The sequence below is a fragment of the Cystoisospora suis genome (genome assembly GCF_002600585.1).
Source record: "Cystoisospora suis strain Wien I chromosome Unknown contig_1653, whole genome shotgun sequence".
Lineage (NCBI taxonomy): Eukaryota > Apicomplexa > Conoidasida > Eucoccidiorida > Sarcocystidae > Cystoisospora > Cystoisospora suis.
The window spans coordinates 80,514-106,163 of record NW_027154453.1 but is presented as its reverse complement, the minus strand read 5'-3'; the positions used below and the strand labels follow the sequence as shown (position 1 = coordinate 106,163).

General features: G+C 55.1%; 2 protein-coding genes across 2 annotated transcripts; one reads left to right on the top strand and one right to left on the bottom strand.

Annotated features, from left to right (window-relative positions):
* Positions 1-846: 846 nt before the first annotated feature.
* CSUI_003667 (ap2 domain transcription factor ap2ix-5) lies at positions 847-19,652 on the bottom strand. The gene is made up of 8 exons (XM_068063862.1): positions 9,143-19,652; positions 7,947-8,691; positions 7,521-7,606; positions 6,785-6,889; positions 5,916-6,107; positions 5,269-5,369; positions 2,273-4,664; positions 847-1,743 (listed from the first exon to the last, which is right to left on the bottom strand). Exons 1-8 carry the CDS (start codon positions 18,277-18,279, stop codon positions 1,686-1,688), a joined length of 12,816 nt encoding a protein of 4,271 aa, XP_067924174.1. The 5' UTR covers positions 18,280-19,652; the 3' UTR covers positions 847-1,685.
* A 3,220-nt stretch (positions 19,653-22,872) lies between these two features.
* Positions 22,873-24,715, top strand: CSUI_003666 (glyceraldehyde-3-phosphate dehydrogenase). The gene is made up of 2 exons (XM_068063861.1): positions 22,873-23,373; positions 23,733-24,715. The coding sequence occupies exons 1-2, from the start codon at positions 23,293-23,295 to the stop codon at positions 24,669-24,671; spliced, it is 1,020 nt and encodes a 339-aa protein (XP_067924173.1). The 5' UTR covers positions 22,873-23,292; the 3' UTR covers positions 24,672-24,715.
* Positions 24,716-25,650: the final 935 nt, after the last annotated feature.

Below are 25,650 nucleotides of genomic sequence, written 5' to 3'. Positions count from 1 at the left end.
GAACCCGCCAATCCCCAAATCTCACTGAGGGGGAATCAGTGAAAAGTTCACTGCCTCATACTAACGCGATCCGCTGGTTCCCGTAAGCTGTTAAGATCCTTCCATCCACAAACCTCATCTGGACAAACGAACCGAAACTGAAATGCCAACGTGACCAGGGGGGGGCAAGACAGGGGAGATGGCGACGAACATAAGACTGAAGAGTCTCGAATGAGAACAACGACCATCATACATATGCGTCATGTTCTGCAAGTCGTCCATCATACAGAGAAGCATCACAGCTCCCTTCCGCTCTGCCGCCCTGAGAGAAGAGCGACATGACCCCCAGTTTAAACGTAGTTTTTCCTTTTGGACAGAGAGGATGACTGGAACATCATACAGACAGACAATCAATCATGCAAGCAAGCCGACTACTAATGACAACAAAGCTCCGTCATTAGGCCTGCGTGGAAAAAATTTAGACACAACCAGGCAGTCAGTCCAGTTTAGTCGAACTTCTTCCTTCATCTTGACCAGTCTTGACATAACTAGGGCGAAGAGGACTGAAAAAGACACTAGCCAAAAGAGGACGAGGAGAGAAGAGTAAGTAGAAACTCCTCTTTTCCCCCGTCCCAAGAGCCCTCGTTACGGAGAAGACAATCCTGAAGACTGATGTTTTTTTTTTTTTTTTTCCTTCATGGTGGTGCCACAAACTCTCCCTCTCCGACTATGCAGACTCGGATGACAGTCGCTGTCGAAGCCCGCACAGCGTGAAGGGAAGGAGACTCCAGCAGCGAACTACGCAACGGAGAAAGGCAACATGACGTGACCGCCGAAAGGGCTGCTGCAGCCCCGGACCGGCTGAGGAGGCTCGTTCTCTCGACAGGCCGAGCCCCGCGAGCTACGAACAGGAGGCCACGACACAGCCCACGTCAGCTCAGTGAAAGCTGCGTGGGAACGGAACCTTGGCCAGTGCTAAACAAATTATACATGATTGACCCGGAGTCACACCTACGAGACTCTTCTTAGAAAAAAAATAGATGTTGTGCTGGGAGAGACGGGCGGCGCAAGCGAAAGGTAGACAGGCGAGAAGATCAATGGCTTCCTGTCCATCTCGTGCGGATGTGGCTTTGACAGAAAGCAGACCCTTTCAACGGAAAAGCCAAATATATAGAGGGCAAAGAGGGGACAAGTTCGCGTGAACATCACACAGTGACTCTTTCTGCGACAGCACACAAATCGATAGCGAAATCGCACAGTGGTACTTCCTGAAAAATTCAACCCTTCTAAATGACTCTCCCCCACATCCGGGACCTTCCATATGAGGAGGAAATGAGCACGACTCTGCCCCCCACCAGATCTTTCCGTAAAACCACGATCGCGTCCTTTCGACGTTCACCATAGTGAACTGTGCACACGAGCATAGAGGGTCGTCCGATATATATATAGCAGTGTGTGTCATCGGCTGCTGTCACCTGAAACGCGCGTGATGCTTGCTTGGCCTTTCATGCATGTGCGTTCAGTCACTCAGAAACTCCGACCGACGCTTTCTTTGCAATGAGCCCAACCTGCTGATTCCCTTTCCTTTCGCTACCATCCATCTCGTACCCTACCACTGACCAGGCACTCCAAATCTTCTGCTTACAAGGAGAAGACTCAGAGACTAGAAGAGAACGCTCTGTGGCGCACTTTCAAGTTCTCTGGGATTAGCTACGTCCGCAGCTCAGTCGCAGGACAAAACAATCAGCACAGAAGTCTTTAAATCTGAACACACAGGAGAAAAAACAGGCAACAGAGCCGTTCTTCGTGTAGCCCGTGAGTTAATAGCAAAAGCGCTGGTTTCTGAAAATCAGTGCATCCGCGCACGCTTATCCACACAAGTCCATCCACGAACACGCTCTGGCCCTCCGGAGGTAAAGAAGCACTGCTAAGTCTCCTTGCGTTGATGAAGCGAACAGGATATGACGACGTGCTGGTGGAAATGCTGCAAGGGAGACGCTCACGATACATCTGCCCTAGGCTTCACACGTCACAACAATACTCTACTGTACCGAACACCCTTTGCAGATGCGGCAGTTCTCGATGCAGTGGCACTCTCAAGATGCCTGGCTAAATCTGAACGTGTATACTGTTTTTACATGCACACATCCCCACTAAAGAGAAATACGACATCAGTGCAGGCTGCCCCCCCTTGCGCGTATGTCTCTGTGTGTAGATCTCCAAGACTCTATCAGATACACAAACAGCTGCAATAATGTCAAAGAAAGAAGGTAATATCAAGCTCAGTGCTTACTGATGTTGTGCACATTGCCACCGGAATCGACTGGAACCACCAAAGAGGAAGAGAGTCCGATCTTCGTCAAATGCAAGTCCTGCTTCCATACGCTTTGGAATCGGCAACTCTGTCAACTGGGAAGATGAATCCAATTTACCTCCAAACCCTCCTTGCATCTGGTTATGTCCCCCGTTTTCCTTGGTCTCTTGACCTGCGCGTCGCGAAGACTCTGCAAGAGAGGTGGAAACAGAGGCAGAAGGGAATCCCAGTCGTGCCCGTGTTGGTGTAGCTAGACCATCCACGGCCCGTTCCACACACAAGTTCTCGACAGAAGAAGAGGACGCACCACGACCACCAGCAAAACCGTTCACTGTCTTGACTGCTTGACGCGAAAAATCATTGCCGTCCGACACTTCGAGTCCACTATTCCGGTTGGCACTGTCGTCCTCAGCCGTTCCCCCACGCCGTTGTTGCCGCCTTGTCTGGCACCTTCCTGTTGTCGCCTCTAGTTCTTCTTGTCCTCCTCGCAAACTGTATCTTTTCCCTCCAGCTTCCGGTGACACAGAGGGTGTCGTAGAGCCATGCCACGTAGAACCGCTAAACGAACCCACGGTGGCATTCTTCTCTGTAACTTGAGGTGACGGTGATGAATCCTCGAGTGCCTGCCGCCCCCGTGGTGCCAGTCGCTTCTCTTGTATAGCTGCTGCCGGGAAAACACCAGCCTCTCCGCTACAAACCGCGTTTTGTTGTCCGACGTCTTCTCTACCTTTCTCGGTCTCCGCTCTTTCTTTCTCTATTATATCGCCCACGCGACTGACTCTATGCGAAGACGGAAGCGAAGGAGAAAAGTCGACGGTAGTCCAGACAAGCGTCCCGGTGTTGAGCGCATGTAAACTGTTCAAGTATCGGCCTCCATAGCCACCAAATATAAGAAGATGAACGCCCACAGATACCGCTCGGTGGGATGATCGCGGCGATGGGGGAGCGCCTTTGCAAGCACAGAGCTTCCACCGCCAGCCACGCGTCTCCGGTACATCATACACTCCCTCCTCGCGAACGGTACTAAGGCAAGCGCTACTGTGGACGTCGGCAGTACGAGTGTCACCACTATCATCGAGTCCCCGTTCTATATCTCCGCTACAGCAACGTTGTCTCTTGGCTGGGACTGCGCGAGAACAAGAGAGGTCCCGGTACAACATCCATACGTCGTTCATCAGTAATCGACCACTGGTGCTTCCGCTCGACGCAACAGAACTTGAGTGGCTTGGCACGGGGTGATCCCCCACCCGGCTAGGCCTTCCTCTTCTTCTTTCTGTGGAGCCGCGGGTCGGGGATGACACCGACGATGATGAAGGCGAAGGAGACTGCCCCGCTGTCTTTCTTCCAGGACCTCTTCTTCTCTGGGATGCAGCGGAACAGGCACTTCCCCCCATTTCAACTTTCGGAGAACGCACCCGACTGAAGTCCCCAGCTCCACTTCCCTCACCCGGAGACACAGGACCGCACAACGACGAGGAGACGTTGCCCCCTCCGTTTTTGTAGAAGTCACCACGCATGCCCCCGAAGAGGAACAGTCGAGAACCTATGCATGTAAGGGAGTGCCCAAATCTGGGACCAGGTGCTGGTGAGTCTGCGGGCCTTCGAAGTCTCCATGTGCGTTCTTCCCAGGAGGACACCGACAAGCACTTCCTTCTCCCTTTTCTTCTACGCTCCGACGGACGATGTTCAGGAGAGCTCGAGACTCCGCTTCTTTGTTTGCTTGCCCTCGCGGTGCCAGCTTCCTGTGTTCGCTGAGGACTTTCGTACCTTGAGCCCTTACGTTGTACCGGTGTCCTGCCGTGCACCGGAGACGAGTGACGTGAGGCTCCATCATCAGTGACACTCTTTTCTTGTTCCCGTTCTCTCGAACAATTTCTGCGTGGAGTGCGAATCACGCCACCAGAACACGTCACCTCACCTTCATCGGGAACTTGCTGCTCATCCATTTCTGAGCTCCCTTCAGCTTTCAGCAACTTCTTCCACGCCGTGGCAGCCTGCACTGCTGCCGCTCGCCGAGGTCGACTATCTCCACCTCGTGCATCCCCGTTTCTTGGGGTGTCTCGCTTCTTCTCCTGCCGCTCATCCCTCTTCTTTACCTCCTGTCGTCTTCGGCTTTGACCCTCGTCAGCAGACGACGAAGCGGAAGAGGTCTCGGAGCAACACGACAAAGCGGGGGAATCTACCCGCAGTCGCGGAGACAGGGGACGTGTGGTGCATCGAGAACTCCGCGGATTGGGCGGGAAGTGACGACCCCACTCCACGAGGTGCCACCGAAATCTCTTGGCAGCAGCGGGGGATGAGACAGAAGGCGACGGCGGGGAGGAGCCGCTCTCCTCAGCAGTCGCTGTCCGGGACGGCTCTGAAGGAATTTCTGCAACGACACGTGACAGGAGCATGCTGCCGTATGATGTGACTATGCTAGGACCGTGACTGACGAGAAAAGAACTCACCTTTTTGTTTGAGTGCCGTACATCAATCCTCTGGACACTTGTACACAGCTCGACTCTCCTAGGGAGGTGGATCCCCCTGTGACTATTCCTCAGCAGGCGAAAAACCGCGAGAAACATTGAAAGACACCATCTTCTTTAAAGTAGCCCGGTCTTTGTCCCCCCACTGTTCAACATGCGCCTCCAAGAACGCGCGTACTAAAGCCTCTTTCTGTGTTGCCTTCCACAGGCGGTCGGACGGGTGCTCCGTCGTCCTCTGCAACGTACACCAGCCTAGTTTCGTGGGTGACGAACGACCGGGACGTCTTCCGCGACGTTCTTCACCCTCCGTTACCCACCACGTTCCAGGTGGATAAGCACAGAATAGAAGAGCAAAGCGACTTTCTCGTGCTGAGAGAGAAGCCCTGGAAAGCGAGTGTTCTCCCGTGCGCATGATCTGCCAGGCCGTCCACATTCCCAGTCACCTGCGTACGTATGAGCGCGGTCCGCACTGGAAAGAAGAGAAAGCCTTCGTCCGGGTATGCTCACCGAGAAGATACAAATCGTCAAGATGCCGTACAGCCGAAGCATAACCGCCGTACAGAAAAACCCAACCAGACTCTCCGTCACGAGGTGCCCGCCACAACGCCCTGAAGCAGCAGCATCAAGTACAAGAGTGAGACATGTAGGTGCATCTCCGCAGCTCGGCAGATCTACACACAGCGCCGAAGACAGCAGGCCAGACAATAGGCTGCACGCGCGAGTGAACAGATTAACTGCCATCGTGTATACCGGCCACACACATGCTTCGGAGGGGTATGACACGACTCGCTCATGAAATGGGTTCACGGGGATTGCTGACAACTGCACATAGAACTCTCTGGGACGGAGCGCGTGTGGTTGCTTCACCCTCACGCGTCGAAGCCTGTACGAACTTGTGAGAAGAGCAAGCTGTCTCTGCAAAGGAGACCACTACAGTTATCTCTCATACTGGATGTGGTCAAGCATTCTTCTAGCTCTATGTACACTCCCTGCGTGGTTAAGAAACGACTGGACGCGTGAGCAGCGACCGCACTCCATCGGTACAGTGCCTGCTAGCCTGCAGCCGTCTCGATATTTTCGAAGGTGCAGATGCATGTACCCCACATGTACGAGTGCTGTTAGCAAAAATGTATACATGTCGACGGTCGACTTACGAGGCAAAAGACTCACGCCGTTCGGGGAGATCTCCAGATACGTCGAAGTGAACAAACGCGTCCACAGCCGTGGGCCAAGTATGACATGTATCAAACTGGTCAGCCGCAATTCGAGACGGAAGGGAGAGACCCTTCGCAGGGTCTGGAGAGACCCGTTCAGCTGGTGGTCGCGGAACGGTACACACCGATACTCTGCGGAAGACGTAGCGCAAAGAAGACACGACACGCTCGTACCAGGAAAGCTTGACTCACCATTGTTACGGACCTCGCAGCAAACGACACTGTCGCACCCCACGGCCACTGAGACCATCTGGCCGGGTAGCCAGTCCGCTACGCAAAGAGATCGAAACCACCGTGCACGCCCATTTCCATCAAGCATCTTGGTCACCGGTGAACGCAAAACGATACATGCAACTGTGTTTCGTCAAAACGGCCTCCTTCATTACAAGGGAGGACGGGCACAGGTCGCCTGCTAGAACAAGGGTGACTCCCAGTGAGTCTTAGCAAGACAAGCAACCTCGAACTACATCTTCAGTAGTGACAAGAGTGGGCACGAAAAGGCTTCGTAGAATCCCGAGAGTGAGAGAAGCTCGCGACTTTGGCAACCAGACAGAAGAGAATAGACGTCTGGGAAGCAAGTCGAAGGAACTCCGAAACGACTCCTCCAGTGTCTGCACACGTTTAGACAGATCAACTGAACTGCCTGTCCTCGCACGTGTACGAATACCTGACCTCATCACAAACCAGTTGACAGGAGGACTATGCCTGTAGACTCCGTCCGAAAAACACTTAGAGTCTACACCTGAGAGAGACAAGTGTCGAATATCTCATTACTGTCGCGTGCACAGACTGTCTCCCCTGTTGCCTACCGATCGAAGATATGCCAACAAGTATCGCTCCGAGCAGATTGGCCAAAGACAATAACTTGCGTAGAAGATGGATCGGAGAGAACCACTGTATCCCGATACTCGAAACTGCAGCACATAACGCAGCAAGACCGCCAAACCGAGGAAAAAGTAATCCACAATTACAGGGGCACCGTCTAGAATTCGGCATACAAGATAACGGCAAAGCTGTTGGACTTGCCTGTACCCCACCGTAGTGGACTCCGCCTCTGCCACATGCACTGGCATATCAGACAATCTAAACTACCACTATCGGCTCCAACCTACGGGTATGGGACGTACAGACGCACCGTCTGTATGAGAAAGTACACACACCTACCGCTCTCATTGGAGAGACGGAGAAGCTCTCTGCCCTCACTGGCCACTGCCACAACGCGGACACATCAAGACGCCCCTACTTAATCCAAGCCTACGGGTCTACACAACTACACATCAAACTTCCGTCGGGCGTGTGTACCCCAGTCTCCGAACACTGCCGCCCAGGGAATAAATGAAATATCTCGACAGGGATAAATGAAATATCTCGACTACCTCCCTGCGTATAGCTCGTCCAAAATGCGGGCAAATGTTATGTCGCAAACGTTACCTCGTCGTTGCAAGCCTCTTCTGCAGCACGAACGCCCAAAGTTGAAAATCACAGATCAGCTAACTGGAGAGAGTCTCACCAGCCTTGTTTGATGCTCGATACTCCCTCACTCACCGAAGTTTGTCGTCAGCATCAAGAGCAGCTTCCGTCATCGCCACGGGATGACCCCAGATTTTTGCGGCGGGATCATACTCCCAGACCTGAAACAGGGGCAGGTCGTAAGGCTCAAGCTACTGTAATCCCGGGGGCTCACAACATCGGCGCACTGCCGAGGTGCCTGTAAGATACTTGACAGAGTGAGCTAGCTTCCTTAATAGAGGGAACTACGTTCCCAATAATAATGCTTGCCGACTGACGGAGAAGGACTCTACCTGTAGCGGCTAGCAGCTAGGCAAGCGTGATACACCAGACAAGAAGCTTCGCTCGCCCCTGTGTGATAGCGACAACAACTATTAACTCGTTTGTCTTGACTGATTCAATCAATTCCCCCTTCTTTCTTGGCTCTCTCCGACGTTAAGATGCAACTGTTCAAAGCCTTACTTCGTTTGAACGCATAGGGATACTATGATCCCATAACTCGAACATGCCGTAGCCACCAGCGACTAGTAATCTTCCATTTGTTGGAGGAAAAGTCGAGAGTCTCTCCCTTTTCTCCTCTTCTTCGATGTTGTCATCGGTTTGCCTCTCACCGCAAGTCAGTTCCCCGCCGCTGGCCATTCCTCTACAGAGGTACGACGCACTCGTCACCTGCCTGCTACTACCACTAGTCGTAGTTTCTGGCGGTTCCATGCGGTGATTTCTCAGCTGTCTATGTCGCGGACGCGAACATGGGAGAAAGGAAGGAGACGATACAGATACTGATCCGCAGTTCGCCGGGTGGTGCCTTAGCACTCCTCGGTCTTCTCGTCTTCTCAGCCTGCTGCTCCCTATCCCTTCCCCTGACGTGAATGTTTCGGCTTGCCGGTCTCCACATGTTAACAGTTGCACCCCTCCTCCTCCTAGCACGTCACCAGGCCGATCCGTTTCTCGCTTCTTTTTGTGTACCTCGGGCGACCCGGATGGAAAACCACAACGCTGGAAGGATTGACCGCCTGCGAACGCTGGGGGAGGTCCTTCGTTTTTGAGCCGGTCGAAGAAGAGAACTGGACTACATCGTCCTTGGATGACTGACTGTGGCAAGAGATCAGGGGGATCCATTGGATCCTCCCATATGTCCAGGCGGTCTCTAGGAAGAGTGACCGGCTCACATAGCGTTACTGTCAACGGACCCCGATAGAGATGAAGCCTGAATGAATGCATATCACCACAGTAGGAGCGTGCATTCCGGACAACGGATTCAGTTTAGGTAGCAAAACAAGGAGTCTTGAAGCAAATACGAGCTCTCACCCAATAAACAGTACGACACACAGCTTTTATTCCTCTCACCAAGCGATGCTCTCGGGAGAGAGTACATGGATAAATGTACTGTAAGGAAAGGAACGGGATGAAAGAAGACCGACGATCACCCTGCACAGCCCGTCAGAGAAGACCTGTGGTGGCATTCCACACGCGACACTTTTACCTATTGCCAGAAATGTGGATGTGCGTAGCTGTATGTATATGTATTTCTATTCATGTTACACGCATTCTTACAACTTCCCTCCGTCGTCCTCTTTTCCCTCCAGCCACTCATAGCACCTTTCCGAGCCTTGGCCACTGACCACCAAACCGTCACATTACACAGTTGCGAGACTTACAAGTTGCGTCTGAAAGCATGCGACTGAACAGCCGCCTGAAGAAGACGATTGCAGGCTTGCACCTGTGCTAAATCAACTGCATCCAGAAACTCGAATAGGTATCGGAGCACGTCCGAGTCTGTGCCACTCTCCAAGAATGTCCGGCTATAGTTCTGCCCCGCGTCCTGCGCAGTCGCAGGCTCCATTCGTACGTCGCCTTCGCCTTTCTCACATAGTCCTTGGTTTCCCCCAAACAAGGCTCCCTTACTCTCGACCGCTTGTGCACGTTGTCCCGCCCCTATGGAGGAATCAGGCGCACTCGATGTCACCGTCTTGTTGTCCTGTCTCTCTTTTGAGATGGGACAGCAGTCAGAACCTAGCGACACTGTATCTTTTGGACCAGATAAAGTCCTTCCTTCACGGGCTTGCAGCTTCCGGTTGGCGACGATCTTTGTGTCTCTGTCTCCACCGGAGACTCCCGGTGCTCGCGCTTTCTTGTGCACTTTTACCGATTGTTTTTTCGCGGGCACCCCAACTCGGTCACCGCGACATGAAGAGTTCTCTGGAAGAGGACCTGAAGAAAGCAATTCTTCACATGAACTCTTTCGTGCTTGTTGCTTCGCATCTCTTTCCAGACTCAGTGACCCCGCCTCCATGTACGGCGTGCACTGCCATGTCCGAGAAGAACGGGGTGGCGGTGAAGGGGTACGACGAACGGGTGACAGGGGCGGAAAAACATAAAGGGGACGAGGTGAAATACGAGAGGTCGAAGGGGAGACGCACGCTCTGTTTCCCAGATTATACATCGTCTGCCGACTTTTCTCTCGTGCCGCTGTCTTATCTCTCTGTAACAATGGTCTCCGATCTCCATCTCGTCCTCCTTGTTCTCCCGTGAGCAGATGAACCGAACAGTCCAACGCCGACAGCCGCCCAGGTGAAGACGACGGACACGCTGGTTTGTTATCATCTCCTAGTGGAATTGTTATACTCGTATCACGCACTCGACAACCTGCCTGGCCATCACTAAGAGAGGCAATCTGAACATCACAACTGAGACTGGACAAGCCTTGTGATTGACAGACACCTGTTCGGGGCGCCGAGGGAGCCCTTTGCCCCCGCACCCGGGAAAGAAAGTCTTCAGTATGGCAACTGCGTGTTCCGCAATCACAAGAAGGCGGCAACGGGACACCTGCGACATTTTTGTGGTCCTGGCTAAGCGGCTGATTCACTGGGGCCCTGAAAGCAGAGGATGAACACTCGCGAGAGCAAGAAGCCGAAACCGCGTCGAGCTGCTCGGGAAGAATGGACGAGTACTTGTCTGACTGCCAGTGGCGTCTATCATCCCGATGACGGTCTCCACTGGTGAAATTTCGTGACTGGCACGGATATGACGTAGAACACGTTCTCTGTCCTCCTTTTAGCGGCACCTGCCTTGCTTCTTCACACACGGCTTCTGTCGCATGCCGTAGCAACAGCCCCTGACAAGATGTCTCCACCCACGACGGCCGTAGAGAATGAGCAAAAAATCGTCGCTCGTCTTTTTCCTGCTGGCGCTGCTGTTTGTATGCTTCTTCAGGCACGACTGACTGGCTGGGCTGGCCAGGACAGGGGATGAGAGGCGACACTCGGGAACGAACGTCACTGTCCTGCTGTGCACACCCACTAAGCCCTTCGTCTTCTTCAGCAGCCGCGTGCACCTGACAGCGTCCATTTCTCGGGTGTGAAGCCTGAGGAGTGGCCGTGACCGGTAACTGAGAAAAAGGCGAACAGAGTTTCTCGGTCCCTGCTCCCAAAGCTTGCACCTGCTGCTTCCCTTCCTTGCGAAGCCTGTCAAGGTGCCCTGGCATTGCATCTACTTCACTTGAGTTCAGTGCTGGCGATGTGCACTCCGCACACCACCAGCTATCCTTTTCCCGGGGCAGGCGAGCCTGTGAAGTTGGAGGGCAATCATCTGACAACGGCCGCCACGTAGCCGGGTGCCGTCGATTCATTCCGGATCCAGCCTCACAGCCTCCTGATCTCCCCTGGTGTATGTACAGCTGTTCAGGCCAGTCCTCAGCTTCAACGTGCCCCTTGGTATGCCATACTTGCCGTTTGCATGGCTGCTCATAGTTCACTACCTGCACACAGCGAGCGGTTGAGCTAGAAGGCTGGTACTTCCCTTCTGATCTCTCCAACTGACGGGGAAGAGAGGACGAAGGAGCTACAACTGGCATAGTTACACCCCGCCTCGTGCCACGTTCCCGCGATGAAGAAGAAAGCGTATCAGCTGTTTCTTCCCCCCTCTCTACAGTCCCTGTGGCGCACACTGGGAGGGCCGTCGATGGCGTCTGAAGTTGCGACGACGCGGACGGCCACGAAACAGGGCTGCGGCCCCAAGGATGAACCGGTGGACCGAACGGAATCCTTGAGCAGGGCTCAGATGGGGAGCTCGCCGACTCGCCTTCCTGTTTTTCTATAAGAACTTCGGCAGGTGCTGTCAAGTGAACTGCCTCTGAAACGAACGTGGGGGGCTTGGAACTGTCCGCGAAGACGTTGACTGAGCAATCATTATGACCGGTTTCGTCTTCTATGTCGAGTGCAATCATCGAGGCTTCTTCTTTGCTCTTTTCTCGCTCATCCCCTCTCCCTACCACCCGTTTCCTCTTTCTCCTGTCTTTCCCCATCAAGATCGCACCACCGGGATATTTCGATAAAGCGCCATTTCCGTCTCCAAACTCAGCACCTTCTCTTCCGTCTTCTGTGCACGGCACGTTGTGAGGCGGAGACACCGTTCTGTGTCTTTCGCCCTTTACCTGTCCTCCCCCTTCTTCCTGCAGACGTCTGTTGCCCTCTCCCATCACGTAAGTCGGGTCGATTCCGTTCTCCTCCTCGGTTATGTTCTCACCTCGGGAAGCATTCCCCGCGCCCTCCACCCTGTGGTCCCCGCCGAACCCCTCTGGTTCATCTAGTAAGCCGTCTTCAGGGTTCAGAATCTGGTTATCTTCTCCACCCAAACTGTCACTGAGAGACCCGAAGAGATCGGGAGGGACACTGGGCAATCCGGCCACAAGAGCTTGCAAGGATGCGCACGTCGGTGTGTATGCTGCTTCAGGCGAACTATCTGGGCTATTTGACGGATGACGCAAAGAATGGCTGACGGTAACTGAGCCTTTTGCACCTGCATTGCCACTCACCAACCCATCTAACACGAAAGAGGCACTTCTATGGCTGGTACTACTACTCGTACTGCTTGACTGGCTTTCCAGTATCGCGTTATCCATCTCTCTCCCCTCCCACGTTTCCCCCCCACCCCCTGCCTTACCTCCCACTTCCTTAACTCCGGTGGCAGGGAGCAGGCCAGCACAATCTCTTGCCCCAGTTGTGCACGCGTGCGAATCGTCTAGGCATAAGGAGACCGAGCCGCTGGACTCATCTCCTGGTGAACGAGTTTCCACTCCATCACCCGTTACATCGAATCCGAAGATGACACCTGATGAAGACGAGGACTCCGTGTAAGACCTATCCTGGTGCCCACCTCTAATTTTGACTCCGTTGTCGGGTAGAGTCACTCGGTGCTGCTGATTCTTGGGTATGCCGCCAGTGTTGTTTCTCTTATTCCCTTTGCTATGGTTCGACCCCTTTCCGCCTCCTCCCCCGCTGCGGTGTCCGCCGGAATGACTTCTAGATCCACTGCCTATGCCGCTCACCCCCACAAGGCCTTCAATCTCAGCAAATGAAGCTGCACCCGCACCTGCAGACTGGCGATTCGAAAGAGCTAGTGCAATGGGGAAGCAATCCATGACATGAGCAATCTTCCAAAGCTCAGCTACAGTGGCATAAGCAATTCTACTAAATGCAATGTTGGATTGACGAAGGCGTTCTCCCCAGTAACCACTGTCCGCATTATAGACTTGCCGTAAATGTCGTAGCAGCTGCTGTCGTCCTTCCGTACCGAAAGGCCTCCGGAACCCCTCGTACCATTCAACAGCTGGCTGCTCTGTAGGAGAGCCCTGGGCTCCACCAGGATGATGACTGCCGTTCAATCCAGGTTTTGCCCCTCCGCCCCCTGGATATGAGGATGGGCCTATAGAAGGTGAAAAAGAACCCGGTCCGCAACCAGAGAATGGAGACGTCCGCGCGCGACGATTAGCATTCCGTGACCCGCTTTTCGAGCTTTTCTTCCCTTCCGGGCTCAAAGCCCCTCCCCCAGACGTTACCGGAGTACCTCCCTCTCTCTTCATATGGACCATACCTTTAGCTTTGGATGAATTTGGCTGCGGCCCAAGTCCACTCGGATGTGAAGGCTGATGAGAATGCGAAAGCATAAGCGAACTGCCTCCTGACGCGCCACAGAAGTTGTGAGAGGGGAGTGAACCGTAGGGCGGAGGTGCACCAGGAGGGCCAGCTTGAGGTTTGAGAAGGTAACTGGGCGGCATGCCAAACTGAGGCCCCGGGGGGGGGTGTGGGTGACACCACGGCGAATACATCTGCGGGGGATGGTCACCCGCAGCACCACCACCCATCGAGGGATGATGGAAAGGTGGAGGCGAATGCATGTTATGTGGCATTCCACCAGGAAACATTGGCATACCGCGGACAGCAAGGTCCTGTGGGGAGGGACCAAGACCCCCAGCAGCGTTCCTAGAATAAGGCTGCTGAAGATGGAACGGCTGCACGCCATCAAAGCTGTGCTGGAGGTGAGGCGGAGGAGGTGCCTGCTGCTGCCCGTAAGACGGATGATGCATCGAGTGTACATACAATCCTGGAGAGCAGCCAGCCGGTTGGTCACCGGGTAACATCAACGCGGGTGTGTGCGGACCTCCAGGGGCAGGAGAGTATCCTGGTATCCCTGGACTATATGAGCAAGGCATTCCGCCGTTCGGCTGAGATACAAAACTGGCGTCGTGCGGTCCACGAGGGCACGAGACAGGTGTTTCTCCCCGACAGCTGGAGCTAAAATCTGTCTCCCGTCTCGACGTGTGCAACAAACCTCCAACATCTCTGTAACCTTCTTGGGGTACAGGGCCCACTCCACTGTAACCAGGGTGAGGCTGAAAAAAATTACTACTGACCAAATCATGCCCATGTCCCACACTATCAGAAGGTGTAACGCCTCCGGTAATGCCGCCGGGCTGTGCGGTACCCAACTGAAAAGGGGACGAATAGGAACCATAGCCTGCACTAGAATAGGCACACTCCGGAGGTGTTTCCGCAGTCTTGCCTGGGTCCGCTGGCTCTCGCAGCACATAGTAAGACCCACTCTCGCTGTCGGATGATGTTTCATCACCATCTCTTCGCCTTCTCTTACTCCCTGAGCCATCACTGGTTGCCAGCCGCTCTCTGAAGCCAGTGCCCCCCGTACCCGTGTCAGCTTTCCTGAATCTGTCTTGATGCCTCGAGCTCTCGTCCTCGAACATGCATTCCCCTAGCTCCCTATCCGGAGATCGAGTTCCCGGGGGGGGAGAATTCAAACCGTCCGCTTCCGCCCCAGGAGTCCCAAGGCCGTTCTCAGGTTCTTTCTTCAGCTGCACAGCCTCACTACCGGCATGCGTTCCGTGGCACTCGCGCCCGACCGACCTCTGTCTTTCAAAATCCGCGGTCGCATCCCCTCCATGTTCATGTTTTACAAACACATCCAGTCCCTCTTGACCTAGTCCCTCTCCTCCCTCACTCCCGCGTACGTGGCTTCTGCCACTACTGACGCCCATCCCGTTTTGCCCCCCCCCTCGTCCACCAGTCGGAGACATATCGAAAAAGCCCATCTGCCCCACGCCGTTTTTGCTTGGACCACTTCCAGCAGGCCCGCCTTCTAGGTTTTCTTGTCTTCCAGGAGAACAGTCACTTGTCACTTCGGCTGCTCTAGTCGGCTGACTGCTACTGCTACGGTTGCTACTCGAACTGCTTCTTCTTTTTCGTTTATGTACGCCGCCGCCTCCGAATCCACCACCAGCAACACCTCCCTCTGGTGTGCATTTTCCTTTCAGTGAATTTAACTTTGTACAATGAGACTGACGCCATTCGATGGCCGCGTAGAAAGCCCCTAGTAGTCCCCATCGGCCCATGCTGAAGCGTCGCTTGTGCTGGCATCCACGGTAGTACACTGAAGCGCACCATCGTCGCTGCTGGTGTTCCATTTGAATTCCCGGAAGGTTTTGAGGCTCAGGCCACCGTGCTTGATGTTTTTGCACACAGTACCTAATGAAGTCTTCTGAAGGCTGTTGAAACGCCGCGTCATCAAAGGCATTTGCAAAATCGCTGCTGTTGCCGCTGGTCTCTTTGATTCGTTGCACGGAGGAGGAGGGACTGCTACCCTCCGTGTCTCCCCCCACCGCGCTGCCGGAACCAGAACGAGCAGCTCCCGCTCCTCCGCTCGGCTGCGAAACAGTCGACCCGGCCCCCTTGTCTGCACACACGGAAAGCGACCCCTTCGATGTAGTCGAACAAGGGCTTTCTTTTCCGTCGTCGCCACTATCTTTGCCTTGCACCGTTGAAAAACAGAAAGACGCATCTCCGCCGACTGATGACCCCCCACTACCGACATGATGGTTCTCGCTACCGGTTCTGCTGGCCCGGGAACTCTCCCCTGGCGTATCTGGATTTTGACCCACAAGCTCACCTGCGTGGCCCCCGGTGTCTCCCACAGACGAATTGAGAGATCCATCAGAACGGGGAGGCCCTGCGGGAGATGGTGACTCCACAGGAGCACCGCAGACTGCGGCGTTACTAGGGTTGAACCACGTTGAGGTGGGATGAAAACAAGAGGAATCAGAAGGGGCTGAGAACGAAGTCCACACCGCTGATGACGATGCGGGCTGCCGGCCCGAGGGCTGAGAGCCTTCATACGAAGAAATCGGGAAGAAAGCGGAAGCACACCCGCTATCGCGAGGCAACTCAAACTGCTCTGCTACTTTTTCGGACACACGAGGACGGGCTTCCAACGCAGAGCAGTTGGGCTCTACCTTCGTCATGGTTCCGTTACGTCCTCTGTTCTCGGAATCGTTCACAAAGGAACCCAAGTGCTGCTCGTTCACGTGACTGTGTCTGACGGAGCGTGTACTGTCTTCTCTGCGGCCCCCACAACCTCGGCTTTTGCACTCATCTGCACTGTTTTCTGTTTGGTCAACTCCACCAGAGCACGTCGCGGATCGGGCGTCCTGGCGAGCACTTGCGGACTGATGATTCCCCCCCTGTGCACATTCACCATCCGCCGAAGAAACACCAACCCCTCCGCCAACACTGGTTCCTGTACCGCCACCCAGCACAGGACTGGAGCTCCACTCCGACAGCAGCAAAGACGGCAACGCTGCTGCACCATTTCCACTCCCTCCAGGTCTGCACGAGGAGCTACCCTTCGGATCCGCGGCAGGACTGTCTCTTGGGTTACTCAGCACTTCATTAACAGCGGAAGAAAGAACTCCAAAAAGACCATCTCCACCGGCGGAAGCTGCCGGGGGAGCCGCAGCTGGTGAGGACGCGCTACTACGTCGACGGAACTGCTGCTGATGCTGAAGAAGAAGCTGCTGACGCTGAGAGAACAGAGGTATATGAAGGGGAGAAGAGCCTGAAGGGGAAGAAGAAGCAGCGGCCGCAGACTGAAGAACGAGCAGTCGGTGAGCCGCGGTGGCTGCTGCCGTAGCGCTGGTTGGTGATGCTGCAGCTGGAGAAAGCGAAAGAGGGTTGCCCCCCAGTTCCATTGCGGCAGAAGGAGAGAAGCACGAAGAGGAGAAGGCAACTCCACCAAAGGGATCTGACAGAGGAGAGGACACGCAACCAGAAGTGACCACCGCTTCGGCATTGCTTGAACTGTTAGTCCCGCAGAAAGCATTGTTGTCGTCTAACAGGAGGGAGGCTGCAGTTGTCCCAGAACTCCCCCCGCTGGACTGGAAGAGGAACGACGGATCGAGAAGGGAGGGAGGCGGATTCCTCCGGTTCACAAAGGAAGAAGAACCTCCTAGCCGCCCCAGAGGTGACGAGACACTTCGGGATTCGCTGTATGTACGCCCGACGACTGCGGCAGAAGACAGACGAGCCCCTTGACCGCGGGCGCTGTTAGTCGAAGTGGACTGCTCATTCGCTTTTTGTAGGTGTGTATCACACTCGGCCGCCACCACACTAGGCGCGGAAGCTGCACTTGTTTGGCAAAAAGCAGCCCTTGGATTCTCCTTAGCCCCCGGGGGCGTATTGCTACATGCCGGAGGCAGGGAGTTTACTGACCCGGCTCCAGTTCGTAGAAGCGCCACAGATGGCTCCTCTTCCCCTCCTCCTCCCTTCGTAACAAGCGCGTGCAGGGCCTGCTGCTGGTGTGCCAACAAAGCGGGATGTGATGTCCCTCCAGCCATCAAGAACGAAGCAGCCATTCCCAGGCCAGCTGCTGTTGGCGAACAGGCGCGCGAAAAAAATCGGCCAGACCGGGGGGTGTTGAGCAAGCGGGGACTAAAATCCAACGCACACTGGCTTAGAGAAGTCGTCGCAGTGACTGTGCCGCCAGTCAGCACTCCGGGCGGATCATCGCCCTCTTCTCCATGACTAGCACCGCTCCCGCAGTCCAGGGCGCCCCCCAGAAGGGCTGCGGGCTCTCTTTGATAGCTCCGCCGACGAGTGAGGGGAAGGAGAAGGGCCGGAGGCGCCACACGCGACCGGCCTGCTGGAGCCAGCTGCGTGCTGTTAGCCGTGAGTGGGCTGGTACCATCCTGGCTAGGTTCAGACGTGGTCGACGTAGTGGCGAAAAGAGGAAAAGGATCGCCACCGGCCGCTGTTGTAGTTGTGAGTTGCAGGGAAGAAGACGGAGTTACGCGACCTTTCGACCTGCTAGCAGGAGATGTGGGGGGTGCATTCAGAAAGAATTTTGAGAGACACAAAGAACCAGAGCTGCCCGGGCAACGGGGAGAGAGAGGTGCCGGTGTGTTCATTGTGGCTAAGCCTCCTCCGGCAGGAAAGCCTCCTCTCTGAAAGGACCCCGACTGTTGGCTGAACAGCCCAGCGGCAGCCCGGAGAGACGGCGGATTGTGTGAAGTGCTGCTTCCAAAAAGAGATGGAGACTGGGGCGACACGTCGCCTAACCGTGGCCCAGATGTGGGGGACGAGCCGCCAGAAAGAGGAAACAGCTGAGAGAGCGGAAGAAGTGATGCCAGAGAGCTCTGGGAAGACGAGGACGTTGGCGTCGGAGGCCACAACATTTTGAGGAACGAAGTGTGCTGAAGCTGGCAGTCCCGTTCGGCATTCAACACACTGGGCTGAAAGTGCGAGGCGAGCACAACCAATACGCCTCTCGGATGCGCAGCTGACAAGATCGGAAGGAGCTGTGCAGGATAACGTCAACGCTAGGCGAGGAGGGGAAGGACACAGTACGGGGAGCTGCATCTCTCGCACCTTGGCAGCCTTGAAAGAGTCATACCAGGCATGGAGGCGTGAAAGCTTGCCAGGCGGGAAAGGGACAAATAGCACAGGCGGGCGAGCCACCTTCGGGTTGCCGTGTTCACGAAGACGAAAAAAACTTCTAGGCCGAATCTCCTGGGGGCTTTCTCTCCGGGTGCTGACAGCGGACAAAACAAGCTTACGACCCTCGTCCCAACCGAACCGCGTGACACTGGAGACTCACCGAGTGAAAAAAAACGGCAACGAACAAGACGACAGACGTTATCTCTACGGCAATCCGGGCCAGGGAGTAGTAAAGCAAGTGAGCTGACGGCTCTGCGGCCCCGACGGGTCGGTGGCAGAGGTGGGACACAAGGACGAATACCGAAGAGACCAGAAAACACAACAGCCAACACGTCGAAAGGGTGTTCGAGCCCGGGGCGGAAAAGGTCTGAGTAAAACTTGGCAAATTTCCAAAACTTGCAGCAGGCTCAACGGCTTTGCAAACAGCGGGGCCGTGGCCGAGATGCTGGAGGGCCGGAAGAGGAAAAAATGGCGGACGCGCACACCGCGGGCGCAAAGTGTGCCATGCAGTCCAAGCAAAAACGCAATTGGAGCCAGTTCCGCGAGTTAAAACTCCAGCTCTTCATCTTGATTGCCCATTTGGAAGTGTCGCAAGAGTCCGCTCACAACCCCCAGCTGTTGCTGCTTGAGGCTCCCGGTTCACCGTAGGCGGCGTATACCCGGTCTTCCCCCCGAAACTTGCGAATGATGAAAAAGGAGCCCGAGTGCGGCTGCGGCAGAGCACAACCATGTTTCTCATGGTAGAAGATTTCGCCACAAATGATGCGACAAAGATTCAATCATGTTCTCAAAGCAACTGCTGCGAAGCAATCTGTTTCACAACGCACCGCACACGTGTTGCCAGTAGTATACATACGATTACCCCCCTCACCTGCTAGTAGAATTCCCCTTGGCGGCACCGGACCCCAAACGTTGTTGCGTACGAGCTGGGAAACACAAGGAAAAGAAGAATCCTATTCCCGGAGCGCAAGGTGTTTCCAAAAAGCGTCGCCTGTGCTATTTTCCTTCATGTGGCACTGGAAACTTGATTTCGGTTACCGCCGCCGCGAGTTTACGGGCGTCAGCCGGGTTAGCGCGAAGCCTACGTGACAGGCCCTGTCACGCGCCGGCGTACGCGACTGAACGGCGTGTCTGGCGGGTGTTGTACCACGGCAACCCGAAGCCCCCTCCCGAGATCGTTGCCTGTGAACAGTCGACAACAGTGCCAACCGACGGGTGGAGGCGATGTACCCTCCCTCTGGGACATCCCGGGCCTCGTCGTCCGAACCCCACCGCGGGTACAGCACCTGCAACTTGGGTAACCGCTAGTTTTTCCCTCTATGGATGCGGAGGCTTGTGTTCCTGCTGAAGCTGGGCGAGCCTCAGAAGTCATACAGGTAGCGGAATCCTGGCGGTTGACTTCAAGATTTGGCCTTCACAGTCTGCAGAGTGCACGGCGCAGGCACTGTTCTCTGCGTGCACGCCTGTGCGACTCCAGTTCTCGGGTGGCCCCTACGCAACACCTGAAGGTGGGGCTGCGGCTGCGCCTAGTTGCGCTGTGATGTTTGGCCCGCAGATCTTCGTACCATCCAGTTAGACGACCACACACCGGACTGGCAGAAGCGTAGCTCCCCTTGGCCTAAGCTCTGACAAGATAAGCATGAGACAGTTTTCTTTGACAGCGCGGGACTTCGCTAGTCGTGAAGGGTAAACTCCGTGGTTGGTCAGAATTGGGAGGGGCATCCGGAGACACAGTACTACATTAAACACCCCGCCATCGATACTTGCGTCCCCTCTCCGCGGGACGCCTTTTGTGCCCAAGCAGATCCTCCGGGAGCACTTCGTAACTCAGTTGAAACTGGAAGCGCCACGAGACCGAACAGTTTGAAATCGCCTCTATCCGCTTACTTCTAAGCGCGTGAACTGCGTCAGCCCAAAGGACGTCCGGCCTAAAGGGTAGCGGCACCCGAAGCGTGTGGCACAGTTGCTGCATACCGGATGGTCTTAAGCGTGAACTATCCACGGCCTTCAGAAAAAAAGGCCCTTGCGACACATGGAGTGTGCTTGCCTCACTCTGCTGCAGGGCCTTCAACTTTTTGCAGATGTCGCACTTGTCACATTGGTGACGCCTCGGCGTTGGGATATGGCGATACCGAATCCGACTTACAGAAGGCTTGGCTCACACGACGTTCAGTCGTTGTCACCGACAGGTAGCCTCCTCTACTGTCTGCACAGAAGTGTCAGAGACGTTACGCGTCCTTAGTGGGGCTGCTACATGCGCTTCGCTGCAAAGCAGCGTGTCACTGTCTCGAGTGGTGGCGACATAACCGAGGTGTCCACAGACGCCTCTAATCGCGAAGTCATTGTATCGGGCGCAGAGTGCCAAAGAAGGCCAACTCAGCAACAGATTGACAAGTGTCCCTCAATTCACTGCACAGGACGACCAATTTGAAAAAGTGCGCATCATATCGCAGCCTCGCAAAAAATCGAGTCTTCCGGATCAGAGCAGAAGCCGCATCGTGGAAGACAGCGCGTGGAGGGCAGCTAGGCAGAGGTCACAAAGTCCGCAGTCTTTCTGTCAACCCCCTGCAGCGTCTGAAGGGGCAACAGATCCTCGACGATTGAGGCACTCCGCAGCGAAGTCTTCGTAGAACGCCACAAGCTCCTGCAGCTTGAGGCTTTCCCGATGCACAGCGTGACATATCTCTTCTAGCTCTCTGGCCCCTGTCACTATGGCGTACTCATCGTCCACCTCGGCGCCAGCAGCTGTACCAGTTCCCGCAGCCTGCACCTCTTCGTGTCTCCCGCCTGAATGCTCATTCACGATGCTGGATTGAGTCGAACGCACCGGCGACCCACTTAGCTGTCCAGCGACCTTCTTAGCGCGATTAGCCGTCGGCTCCGGTTGCCACTTACCTGTTTCTCGAGTCTTGCCGGGGCCGAATTCCAGGACTGATAGGTCATCTACCTCTGCTAGGGAAATGACAGAGCGGCCAAGAACTTCGCACAAGCGACCTGAATCGAATCCAGCACCAGGTTGTAACAGTGTCCGGCCTCGCTTGCCGCTTGGGCTTCCATCGACCCGCGTAGGCAGGGTGCGCAGCTCAGAGAAGAGCCTGCTGGTCGCTGCAGCTGCTTCGGCTACTGTCAGATCAGCTACAAACGTGATCTCTCCAGTGTCCGGAGACCTCTCCGTGGAACTGTGCTTCTCATCTCTCCGCGTCCCCCGTTCTTTGGTGCCCGGCGCCTCCGCACGTAAACCGAGCCCCAAGATGGCTTTGGCTGACGGCGTACCGTGCACGACGTGCCGCTGTTTTCCGCTGGCAGCTCCACTGCAAACCACTTCATCCCTCGACGATATTCCATGGCCCTGCGCGTCGAGTGTACCTCTAAGGTCTCCTCGTCTCGCCAAGTCAGACAGCAATGGTCTGTACGACCAGAAATCCTCGAGCCAGTGCTCTGCAGCAGAACAGTAATACTGGGCGAAGGCAGTGACCTCCTTGAGCTGCTCGAGTGTAAGCTGAGCAACCTGCAGCGGTGCAGCATTGGAAGCCGAGCCTTGTCGTGTCCACGCCAACTCTAAAGACCCATCCTTGCTGGCCTCGAGACAACATTCGCCGTTCGAAACCCCGCCCTCCTCTGTCGCGGGAAGAAGTTCTATGGAGAAGTCGCCGTTGGATGGATCTCCCGCACGCAAGTGGGCAACCGGAAATCGGCGTAAGGCAATCTCTCGGTGCTCACGGTGAGGTCGACCGCGCGTGTAGCTGAATGAAGAACCAAACGGGTTTCCCCTCACAGAACACTGATACTGTAGAGGTAGCTCAAGGGAAGGTCCAAGGGCATGAGCGATAGAAACTGCCACGTCCGCAGGGACTAAAAGGAGCTCGCGAGCGGCTGCCGCTCCCAGAAGCCTGACAACGCACTGTCCGAGACCGTCACATTTGCGGCGGAAATTGTGCTTGCTCTTTATCCTGTCATCGAGTGTTTTCTGTAGTACCACGGTAGCTATGGACCAGATGTCCTGAAGGACCAGCTCGGAAAGCACATGGTAGAGCTCGGCAGTCCCATTCCCGCCTTTACTCGGACAGCCGGGAGACGGCGGCAGAACGGCGACCGCTAGGGAAAATTGACGGGATCCAACTGCGCCGAGATCAGGGACGCTGGATTCGCCCTCCGGACAAGCCAGCGACATCGTCTGCGCGTGGAGTGGCGCAGGATTCAACGATTTGTTGGCCTACCGTGCACGAACATCGGAAACACTGGAGTAAGGCATATGCGCTTGATCACAGACAATCGGTCATATAACTATGTGCTGGACATAATTCCCGTCCAGAAACTGGCTCAGAGCCGACAAGACACAGGCCCAACGGCATGATTCCAATCGGTGACGCTCACGTTTCACGGCGATTCACCCTCTTCTGCATGACGAAGGGTAGCATGTAATCAGCTGAACAGACCTCGGAGAATGGTTCGGGCTGACCGACTATAGGCACTGCGTTTCGCGGAGGGACCAAAAAGTTCCCTACTATAAAGCGCCAGAGCACCACAAAACGGTCGGGTCGTCACCGGCGTCCACCATAGAGAGGGACACCACTCCGCAAGCATCCGCGTCCCTGTGTGCGTCTCTCCCCCTGGTGCCGGGGGATCGGTCGACCGGGAAGTCAGTGCACTGCGGATTACACGGGTAGTGCGCGTTAGTTGTGTTTCTTTGTATTGTTTTTGGCACATAAAGTACGGGGAGGTTTTTTCCACTCTTTCGCTCGTTTACCAAGATGGTGTGCAAGCTTGGCATCAACGGCTTCGGCCGAATTGGTCGTCTCGTGTTCCGTGCTGCGATGCAGCATGGTGACGTGGTAAGTCCGAAAGCAACCGTATGGCAGCGCCTCGAATGTGACAGGCGAGTTTGGAGCAGCAGACCGTGACTTGCAGCAGTGAGGAATTCGTGTTTTTTTTGGAGCAGTGTCCGTCGGGGTTGGGGTTACGACACTGAGATCTGGGATTTTCGCACTGTCTTACTGCCTGGTCACAGAGTATCGGGGAACACACACTGTGTGATCCAGTGTGCAGTGCGACAACTTCTTCCGTCCCTTGTTAAAGTTTCCATGTCTGTTCTGGTCGCCTACACCTCGTCATTGCTTGGGCGTAGCGTTTCTTTGGAAGTTTGTGTGAGCTGGTCTTGGTCCATTGCTCTATTTTGTTTATTTTTTTCCAGGAGGTCGTTGCTGTGAACGACCCGTTCATGTCTCTGGACTACATGGTGTACATGCTGTCCTACGACTCCGTTCATGGGCGCTACCCCGGCGAAGTTTCGCACAAGGATGGAAAGCTGATGGTTGGCGGGAAGGCAGTGACTGTCTTCAACGAGAAGGAGCCAAGTGCGATCCCTTGGGGCCAGGCTGGCGTTCATTATGTGTGTGAGTCTACAGGAATCTTCCTCAGCAAGGAAAAGGCTGAGGCGCATCTGAAGACTGGCGCGAAAAAGGTCATCATGTCTGCACCTCCGAAGGATGACACTCCGATGTTCGTGATGGGTGTCAACAACGATACCTACAAGTCGACGGACACCATCGTGTCCAATGCGTCGTGCACAACAAACTGCCTTGCGCCGCTTGCGAAAGTTGTTCATGACAAATTTGGAATTGTTGAGGGTCTCATGACTACCGTTCACGCCATGACTGCGAACCAGTTGACTGTTGATGGTCCATCGAAGGGTGGGAAGGACTGGCGTGCTGGTCGCTCGGCAGGCCTGAACATCATTCCGGCGAGCACCGGTGCAGCGAAGGCCGTTGGCAAGATTATTCCCTCCCTGAACGGCAAGTTGACCGGTATGGCGTTCCGCGTCCCTGTCGCAGACGTCTCTGTAGTCGATCTCACCTGCAAGCTGGCGAAGCCAGCGAAGTACGAAGAGATTGTTGCGGCGGTTAAGGCGGCTGCTAGTGGTCCGATGAAGGGCATCCTGTCCTACACTGATGATGAAGTTGTGTCGTCTGACTTCATCTCCAACAAGCACTCCTCGATTTTCGACATCAAGGCGGGGATCCAGTTGAACGACACATTCGTCAAGCTGATCTCGTGGTACGACAATGAATGGGGCTACTCCAACCGCCTTGTTGAGCTGGCCCACTACATGTCGAAGAAGGATGGCCTCTAAGGCCGACGTACCACACGTGTATTCACGATGGTTGTGTGGGGGCTGTGAGCGTGTGCCTATTCGGGCGGACAAGCGTGCAGTGTGTGTGTCGTGACTGGATAGAATCCCAAGGTGCTGCTATAGCGCAGTGAAGAACTTTTTTCAAGGACTCCGGGAATAATGAGCTTCACACACACGGAGAGCCTGCACAGGGTTGCAGGAAACGTGTAATTGTACATCGACACTGTAGCCCGTTGCAACCTCTGTGAGTTCACGCGGGTTGCTCCAACACGACGATTAGACTACGATGCAGTTGGGATGCACAAACACAGATCTTTTGATCCGGATTCGAACAAAAACTGGGTCTGCATAGGCAGTAACGACTATTCGCAGTATTCCGTAGCCGTAGCATCAGGACAGTCGCAGGCGACATAGAAAGAGTTCGTCAGAGGTCTGGTTCGGTAGTGTGAGCAGTGTTCCAGATAAAGGCAGGCTAGTCCTGGTCAGTTGTGGACGGCGGGGTCGGCTGTTTGACTGTACAGGTTGGATTAGGGTGGTTGTGTTGAGACCTTGGGGGCAGTGCGAGTCTACCCCAGGCCAGTGGCAAGGGGAGCTGGGATGGAAGAGGAGGTGTGGAGAAATCTGTCTTCAGCAGAGACGGCAGGGGAGATTTTGTTCGCAGAAAAGCGTACTGCGCCGTCTGGCAGTGTTGACACCAGAGAGTTTCGCCGCGGTGTGTTCGCCTTCACGTTTGTAGACAGCTGGCCACAATGGGTCTCGGCTTCCGTACTGGCATTGGTCGGGACTGCGGCAAAAATGCGTAGACCCCTGTATGTCTCAGCACCGCTGTGTTCGGATCTAAGAAGTCACTATCGAAGAAAGGAAGTAGAGGCGCGGATCGTTTTTCCGGAGTCGCATCCATTTCATGCATGATCTTCGTGCCTTGGAGTGGCTGCACCAATTCGCCGGGTCTGGGTTGTGCGTATGAGGATACTGGGTG

Coding starts and splice junctions, on each gene's coding strand:
- CSUI_003666 (XM_068063861.1), top strand. CDS start 23,293: ATGGTGTGCAAGCTTGGCATCAACGGCTTCGGCCGAATTGGTCGTCTC. Junction 23,374..23,732: donor CGATGCAGCATGGTGACGTG/GTAAGTCCGAAA, acceptor ATTTTTTTCCAG/GAGGTCGTTGCTGTGAACGA.
- CSUI_003667 (XM_068063862.1), bottom strand. CDS start 18,279: ATGTTGTGGCCTCCGACGCCAACGTCCTCGTCTTCCCAGAGCTCTCTG. Junction 7,607..7,946: donor TCCCTATGCGTTCAAACGAA/GTAAGGCTTTGA, acceptor CCCCTGTTTCAG/GTCTGGGAGTATGATCCCGC. Junction 6,890..7,520: donor GATGCTGACGACAAACTTCG/GTGAGTGAGGGA, acceptor TATGTGCTGCAG/TTTCGAGTATCGGGATACAG.